The following is a 9,389-nucleotide window of genomic DNA, read 5'->3' on the forward strand; positions in this document are numbered from 1 at the left end:
TGTTCTAATCTTGGAAAAGAATATGGTATTTATAGATCACTCTAAAAGGTGACCCAGTTACACATTAAGAACTGGAATTTGAATCATATATAAGCGGTGTAATATTAATATCACAACTTTAGTTCGAGCTCCTCATTGAGACCATGGAGTACTACAGCTTCATCCTGCGTCTACTACCCTTATTCTCCACCATAGCTTTCCTACTGTTGCTCACTTGCTTTAATATCAGTGCTGCGAACTCCAACAACTCAAACGTAACCACCTCCTCTTCATCAACCTGGTATCCGGCCCGCGCCACATGGTACGGAGACCCCCATGGTGCCGGAAGCGACGGTAATATATATACATATGCATGTGTGAGAGAGATTGCTACAACATAAGTTATAAGTTTAACTCATCTTTTTTGTTACAAACCAAAGGTGGTGCATGTGGTTACGGAGATGCGGTGGAGAACCCGCCTTTCTCATCCATGGTTTCAGCAGGAGGCCCCTCGCTCTTCAAATCAGGCCACGGATGTGGCGCTTGTTATCAGGTAAATTACAAAATAGTAAATCGTGGTATGAATGGGGAGAGCAGTTGACGTGCAACTAAGTTTAAGTTTTCAATCTGTATTTTGTTAGTGAGCTCTTTACTTGAGTCCGAGTACTTCTTTGTATACGTATATATAACATGTTCGTACTTAGGTTTTATGCAACGATTTATGTATCTCAGGTGAAATGCACCGGAAATGGTGTGTGTTCTGGGGAGCCGGTGACGGTGGCGATTGCTGACTTGTGCCCAGGATGCCTCTCGGAGCAAGTCCACTTCGACATGAGCGGAACGGCATTCGGGGCCATGGCGATCCCTGGCGAAGACGATCGGATTCGCGATGTGGGCGTCCTCACAGTACAGTACATGCGGTAACTAAGTATCTATATATTAGTGGGGAAGATAATCAATAATTATGCAGTTAATTAGTCCCAAAGTTTGAAAAGTTAATTAGTATTGGTTTCATCCTTATGCATGTCATTATTATCGTCAATTTTACTTGATAAAATTGAAATTTAGAGATTAAAATGAAAATAGACATCAAGCTTTACAAATGAAATTAAAATCGAGGATGGATCTACTATATAACTTCAAAAATGAAAATAAAATTACGTCAATAATCTTTTTTCTTTTCTTTTGTGCAGAGTCGAGTGCAAATATCCAGGTTATGACGTGGCGTTCTACGTGGACTCGGGCTCGAACCCGTACTACTTCGCGGTCGCGGTGGAGTACGAGGGTGGGGACGGGGACTTGTGGGGACTGGATCTGATGCAAGGTGGGTCGGACCATTCGTGGCTCCCCATGCAACACTCCTGGGGCGCGGTTTGGATGTTGAGTTCCTCCGGCTCGCAACTCCGCGCCCCGTTCTCGATCAGGCTCACCACCCTCTCGACCCACCGGACCGCAATCGCGAGTCGGGTGATTCCTATTGGGTGGAAACCCGGTTCGACCTACCGGTTCAGGATCCAATTTAGCAGTGTCTCAGCTTAATTGAAAGTTTGGTAGCATGGTTGAAATATGATTTGGGCAAATGTGAAATGATTGTGATAGGTGAGGTATTATTTCAAATTTTGATATCAGAGCTTCAATTAGCATAAATAAGCTTTTTGGGCCCATTTAGCTGTCCCCATCTGTAAGATTACGTTGTATCAAGCTATGGCTTTTCAATTAGTGTCTATTTGGCCCGACCGAGGGTGAATCCCCTGCACAGAACACACTCCACGCATTAAACTGGAATTTGGGATTAGGCAAATGTGGCACATTGCTGATCGTAATCGTGAAAAGTAACGAACAAGTTTCTGACGAAGACTTGGCTTCTCCGCACTGCGCTTCGGTGCTGTATGAGCACAAAAGTGCTGCTGTGGACCACTAGGCCTAACTAATCTTTAGTTCTTTACAGGATTTTTCTTATGATTGGCACCTCAGGTGTAGCTTCCTCGCACCTCACCGCCGCGCAATACGAATGCAGTAGATCTAGCAAGCTGCTTAGGGGCTGTTTGGTTCCCCGTAAAATGGCCCCGAAAAAAAATTTTCGGTGGAAAAGTGCGATTCTAGCGTTTTTTTGTCCGTAAAAAAATTTGTTGGGAAAATTTTTTTTCCGAATACAAGGAAAACATAGGTTTTCGTTTTCCGCTCGCAAAGAGCGGAAAACGAAAATTGGGTTGGAAGGGGCGGGGTTCACAGGGCGCGGTCCACGAGGCGCACCCCACCTCGTGGACCGCAAGAGAGAGGTCCACTGGTTGCGGTGGACCTCTCTTCCCCATCTTTTCTTTTATATATAATATATAATNATATTTATTATATAATATTTTATATGTAGTAATTTATTACTATTATATATTATATTATATATTTAATTATTACATAATATATTTTAAATATATTTTATTTATAAATATAAACTATAATACTAATATATAGAATATGATAATAATTATATATTAATAATATAAAATATGTAAAATAAAAAATATATATAATAATTTTTATTTATAATTTTTTTTCCTTTCAACCAAACAACCGTCTCGGAAAATTACTTTTCTTTTCCTACGAACCAAATATAAACAACGTAAAATATTTTTTCCACCGAAAACTTTTTTTTCACAGAAATTTTTTTTTCCACAGTTTTACGTGGAACCAAACACACCCTTAGCCAAGTAAGTTCGTAACTATCACCATTAAAAAAAAACAAAGTGCGAACAGAAGTAAGATGAATTTTGGGGTGAAATAATAAAAATAACAGGTGGCAAAGGACTTGGTCGTTGGTACCTGAAACCTAAGTTCAAATCTTAGTTGATTTACATTTCTAGCTAAGTTTATTTCGAAATGAAATAAACGAAACGGTGGCGTGCTACATATCTTTCAAAAAAATATATATGTTTGTCTAATAAAAAATGATTATACATATAGATATATATATCATGTACGTATAGAGTTTCTCTACTTTTTCTCTTTATTTGTTGGATAAAATCTACATCTTGGTCGGCGTTTTCTTTTAGGGAAAACTTTAAAAACCCCTGCTGTGGTTTCGCACTTTTTCACTTTAGTACCCTATGGTTTAAAGTGTACGTATCAATTTACTCCCCATTTACCCCCCAAGTGGTTTTGTTTTTATCTTTTCGGTAGTTTTTTCTTAATATTTCGTTAAATTATATACAAAAAACTTCAGATACTCATCTAAATTTATCAAATATTTACTTTAGTACCCTTTAATTTTAACCTTGTCATTAATTTAAGAAAAAAATTAATAAAATTGATACTAAAAAGAGAAAAACAAAACCACAGGGCGGACAAATTGATACACTTTAAGCCACAGGTACTAAAATGAGAACGTGTGAAACCACAGGGCGGGTTTTGAAGTTTTTCCTTTCTTTTATTGATCTTTCAAGGGAAATTAGGTAACTTTAGATATTAGTTGGACTAGTAATTAGGTTGACCCTGTTGGATGGTGGGTCAACTGTTGAGTGAGATCATGGAAATATGGAGGAAGTGAAAGAAACCCCACGACCTCATCCTTCAACTTGTTGCTAATTTGCAGGAATTTTGGACCTAAACAGCTTGACCAGTCGAGCACTTTCGTCTGCATCTTCTATTTTTCCGAAGAAGAAATACATTATCTACGGTCGCGAAAAGCAGAATGATATTTCAGTATATCTGCAGGTCTTATTTATTTGTTCGTTTATTTAAGTGAAGAGAAGTAAGTTATCCGCTTTATTCATTTAAAAAAGTAAAAAAGTGAGGCAACTTATTCTTAGATAAGAAAAGAAAGGAAAAAAAAAGAAAAGAAAAAAAGAGCAAACAACGAAGAACAATATGACCTGCATCAATAAACCATAAGAAATTCGGCGCTAACAATATTGAACCAAAACTCCAATAAGAGTTGAAAGTCGTTCAAGACCTGTGTAATCGACTTCTTACGCTGCTGGAAGTAAAGGAGTTTCTTGAAGTATTTAATAAAGTTTGAAAATTTTAAATGCTAGCAATAAATAAGTAAATAAAGTTTACAAGATCTCAAAACAAAAAAAAAAAAGAAGATAAAATTCAATACGGTTCTCTGTGTTATTTGGTTGTACTCAGATGGCTGGTTATGTACTCTGGATAAGAGGGGCATTATTGTTCTTTAGTTTACTGGAGCTTTTGCTAGTGCAATTATTTTGTACAGCACCCGTTCTAAGAAACTTTTCCTTTTTAATTTGAGACAAAAAAAAAAGGGGAAAGCGTTTTGGTGATTTCATTTTAACTACAAATAAAGCTCCATAGCAGAGTTTTAATTCGTCACATAGACATGTAACATCAACCAAACACTAAAGATTGGGGATTTGGATCCAATTGGATTAGTGCATTTTAGAATTTCGTTAACACGTCTGGTTCATTTGATCTGCACGTTTGTGGAACTAATGATCCGTAATTAATTTTTAACTATAAGTTTATTAGTAATTACTAAGTTTAATAAGAGTGACTAAAATTACACATTGCATATCTTTTTGAGTTACAAAATGTTACAATTTAAGCTGCAAAAGTAACATTTGGAATAACCAAATTTAGATTAAAATTTCCCCCATAATTTCTTTTTTTTTAAGCTAGAGATAATTCTCACGTGGGGTTCATTTATGAGGGTATGCTGTATACAGTATACATATAGAAACAGAAGATACGAAGATACGAAGACGATATGTGTTGTATACGGTAGCCGTAATCATACGTACATACAGCGATGTGTCGTGCTCGCGCATTAGCTGGAGATTCGTGCATGGAGTGTGATATTAATTTCCGAGCCATGATCCCTCCGTTTCAACTACATCCGCATCCAGCGTCCTCCCCCACCTCACTCGCCTCGCATGTGCGGATCACACGTGCCAACCTCTTCCCCTTTACAAATCTATTTACTAGACCTGGTCTATGAAACATGCAATAGAGCTCTCACATGCTCATTGCCATCATTCTTAGTAAGTTATGTTCATAAGCAAATTTGAGAGTCACTTTATTTAAAGTGAGGAGTTAGGATTCGATTTTAAAATCTGACAAATATGTTTTACAGTATAATTACTCTTTATGAAATATCTTAATATAATACTAAAAATTAGAATTTTTAATATTTGATTTTTTTTTTCACAACTTATTAATCTATACAATTTCTTCATATTTCGGGGAAACGGTTTTAGATGTTATGATTTTTATATGCAAACTATTAATATTCTATAATGCTTTCATACGTAGTTTAAATTATGTACCTATATTATAATGAGTCGGCTATAATATATTTGTATTAACTTTTTTTAATACTATTGATCTATACAATTTATTGGTATTTGGACAATAAGATTTTAGATTTTTAGTTTAACGTCTGTAATTTTTTCATACCATATTAAATCTGAATATTGTAACGTGTAGGTTGTAGTGTGCTTTTTATANGAATGAAGTCTATGTGAATTTATCCTATTCATGCACTAACATTATTAGTACTCTCTCTATTTTGGTACTTTCTTTTGGCAATTTTTGACAAAAAGGGGTTAGTAGATAAGATTTTAGATTTTTAGTTTAACGTCTGTAATTTTTTCATACCATATTAAATCTGAATATTGTAACGTGTAGGTTGTAGTGTGCTTTTTATAATCCTAAAAAAAGTAGAAAAATATATCTCTATATACTTTTGTACGTTTAAATTTAAATTTTATCTTATCTACTAACATTAGATTGACCTCTGGTCCTGAAATGCGGCTACTATTGTACACACAATGATTGGCCATAAAATCGCTAAATTTTTTAAAAAATATATAAAATATCTTTAATTATGGTATAATAAAAATTAATACATTACAAGTTTTCTAGTCTAAAATAATTTGTTTCGGTACATCGAGCTTTTGTTATAATTTACTGTATAATTTTTTTTAAAAAAATTACTATATTTATTTATCCTTCCCGAATCTAAATCCTGGCATAGTTCCCAGAAGGTCCAGGGCGTAGATTATTCCCAATGGTGGACCAGGTTCAGGCAAAATTTTCTGTCCGTTCCTCAACAACTCTGGAGAGCGCCACACGTGGCAACAATTAGGGAGGTGCATGGGCCGGGTACGTGGTTAAGGGATCCAGGGAGAACGGTGCCACGTGCGCGTCTCACTCCGCCACTCGTGTGAGACCCCCGCGGGCCCCACGTGTGGCCCCCACCCCCACCCCCCACGCCATCTCCTATTTGGATAGATTCGGATTGTTCGGAGCGCGCGAACCCCCCCCCGCTTCCCCACTCCCTCCTCTCTCGCTTTGTTAGTTTCCACTTCTTTTTTTTTTTCCTATTTATTAAAAATTAGAATATTCTGTAATTATCTTAATTTTTAAAAACGCACATAAATTCTCAATTTAAATTTTAATTATTTCAAATTTAAAAATTTTTAAAAATTGTAAAATAAAGAACCGCCGGCGACGCACAGATAAAGTGACACGGCGTGCTGCAGCAGTTACAGTTGGCGTGCATAAATCTGATAAAACTAACCCATGCATATAATAATTGGCTATTAATTTAATTAATAAAGTATAGGGGAGGCGACAAGGTTTATTCATTGACGCTTAGTATCGATTTTTTTATACAGTTAAAATTACGAGTTAATTTAATTGATTAATTTTGTAGAAATTTTTATTTTTTAGCTTAGTTTAGTGAAAAGTTGAGGTGGAGCAGATGGTTGACACGTGGCGTGGATATTTCTACTACCCTCGTCGTTACAACAAACCTCAGCAGTTTCCTTGACTTGCATAACCGAGCCGTCCAAATTTAATTCCTTTTTGAAACCATTACTTGGTATGGAATAAAAGGGGGGCTTAAGATCCCTCATCCAGAATAAAAAAAAAAAAAACATTTAATAACTACTTTTAAAATTTTGAATTAGAGTTAATAATAATTTAATTTGTAAATAATTGAGGAACACGGGGCGGGGATGATGCACATAGTACCACCCACCAACACTACTGTTCCCTAATTTCCTTTCCATTATGTTTATTAGCTTCTTACTTACTTAAATTGGTGTGAATTAATGTGAAAAGGGGTAGTTTTAATGCAGAGGAGGTGAAAAGTGAAAACAATAACTACATGCATTTTTATTTTTATTTTTTTAATGTTTTTTCAGATGCATGACTTTAGGAATAAGCGTTACAAAATCGAACGAAATGTTGAGATTCCACTCGCTCGGTAATTAAATGGGGAAAGCAAAGAAAGGTATGTGAAACTTATTTTCATTAATTAGCAGAGTATAAATCACTCTTTCCATTCTCTCTCTTTTCTCTCTCTCTTCTTTTGTTGTGGGAAGCTGGGAAATTGTGTGTCTTTTGGTGGAGGATGCTTGTCACCTACTCTTTTTAGTTCCCACTCTCTTATACTTCTCCTAATTAACCTCCTCTTCCTCTCTCTCTCTCTCTCTCTCCCCTTCTCACAAAGCAAAGTAATGTAAAAATAGATCCAAAATAGAGAGAGAGGGAGAGAGAAAGAGAAAAAGAGAAGCTCTTTATACTTCCACCACCACCACCACCAATACTAGTACCGCTTCTGCTTCTGCTTCTGCTTCTGCTTCTGCTTCTGCTTAATGGAGAAGCACGCTTGTAAGCTCTGCTCCCGCCGCTTCGCCAATCGCGCGCGCATCGGCGGGCACATGCGCTCGCACGTCGTGGCGCGGCGAAGCCCCTGCAGGTCTCCTCGCCTCCTCCGCCTCCGCATCGTCGTCGCCGGAGGAGGAGGAGGAAGGAGGAGGAGGAGGAGGAGGGGGACACGGAGGCGCGCGCGTACGTACTGCGCGCGAGAACCCAAAGAAGAGCTACAAGCTCGTCGACGCCGAGTTCGCCCGCCGCCGCCGACGCCCCGCGCTCTCCTCCTCCGGCGACGTGCTCGACCGCGCGAGCGAACAACCGAGTCTCCCCCCCGCCCCCTCAAGCGCCGCCGCGCCGCCGATTCGAGCGCGCCGCCCCCCTTCCCGGACCCGAGCGGGAGCTCCTCCCGTCTCCAACGGCGCTTCCACCAACCGACGAGACGTCGCCCTCTCCCTCATGATGCTCTCCTCCCGCGACTCCTGGCCCGCCGCCCCGAGACCGCCTCCCAAACCCCACACGAGGGCTCCGACGCCGCGGCCCCTCCCCCGCCCCCCGCCGCCGCCTCCGCCGCCGGTTCCAGTGCGGCACCTGCAGGAAGGTGTTCCGCTCCTACCAAGCCTCGGCGGCCACCGCGCGAGCCACAAGAAGTCCCTACGGCATGGTCTTCCCCCCACCCCCGCCGCCGCCGCCGCCGCCGCCAATTCACGACGCCCCCAAGCTCCCCATCAAGCTCCACCAGTGCCCCTTCTGCTCCCGCGTCTTCGGCTCCGGCCAAGCCCTCGGCGGCCACAAGCGCTCTCACTTCTCCTCCTCCTCCCCCGCCGCCAACGCCGCTGCCGCTGCGGTCGCTCCCCCACCCACTGCCACTGCCAATGCCAATTACGCCGCCTGCTTCGATCTCAACCTCCCCGCCCCCTTCGACGACGAATTCGAGCTCTCCGCCATCTCCGACGCCGAGTTCGTCGCCAACCACCGCCACCGCCACCACCACCATCCTCCCAATTGATCCCAAGTAAGCCAATTCCGAATTCCGGTTCAAGCACAACTGTTTAATGAATGTTCTTTTCTTTTTTAATCTCCCCCCGAGATAATTATTAAAACAGAGAGAGAGATTAAAAATCCAATCCAATCCAATCCAATCCAATCCAATCTTTTTCCATGTTAATTTGCTTACCTATTAATCTCTTCTGCTGTATCTGTCCATATTAATCCTCTCCTATTTAGTTCATCTACTATTCTTGAGCCATATTTTTAGCTTAATCAATTTCGAATTTAATTATCATCATGCAAGTTTAATGTATGTACATATATATGTTGCATTTTCCAGCTGTATCTTCCAACCGTCCAACCCATCTTCTACTCCTTGTCTCTGTCCTTGCTTATCCTTTTATGCCCACTCAACAAAATGGACAATATACGCATCAATTTAACTTTCTCACATTTATTTATTCTATCCTATACGTGCGAGAAAACCAAGGTGGTGGGAGTAGTTATTGGGTTAGCTTATAGTGTCAACTTTTCGCTGTAGCACCGTAGCCTCTGTCCAAATTGGTGTGAATAAAAAGGAGAGAGAGAGAGAGAGAGAGAGAGAGAGAGAGAGAGAGAGAGAGAGAGAGAAAGAGAGCTCGCTCAGGTGTGCACACACTGTACTGCTGCTTCTGCTTCTGCTTCTGGTGCTGTGAAGCAGCAGCAGCAGCAGCAGCAGCAGGTGGTAGTGTATATTATTAGCAGCTTAATTATTATTGCAAAAGCGCTTCTGCTACCACTAGTACTTGGTTCTTTTCTTGGTTAGT

At 40.1% G+C, this 9,389-nt stretch overlaps 2 protein-coding genes across 2 annotated transcripts; both read left to right on the top strand.

Annotated features, from left to right (window-relative positions):
- On the top strand, positions 144-1,518 carry LOC109714662 (expansin-B18-like). Its single transcript, XM_020239358.1, has 4 exons — positions 144-333; positions 420-532; positions 712-899; positions 1,173-1,518. Exons 1-4 carry the CDS (start codon positions 144-146, stop codon positions 1,516-1,518), a joined length of 837 nt encoding a protein of 278 aa, XP_020094947.1.
- LOC109714663 (zinc finger protein ZAT2-like) lies at positions 7,213-8,878 on the top strand. The gene is given in 4 exon segments (XM_020239359.1): positions 7,213-7,231; positions 8,094-8,210; positions 8,213-8,262; positions 8,264-8,878. Coding segments are annotated over 4 exon segments (525 nt in total). The 3' UTR covers positions 8,603-8,878.

The sequence above is a fragment of the Ananas comosus genome, linkage group 8, assembly GCF_001540865.1.
Source record: "Ananas comosus cultivar F153 linkage group 8, ASM154086v1, whole genome shotgun sequence".
NCBI lineage: Eukaryota > Viridiplantae > Streptophyta > Magnoliopsida > Poales > Bromeliaceae > Ananas > Ananas comosus.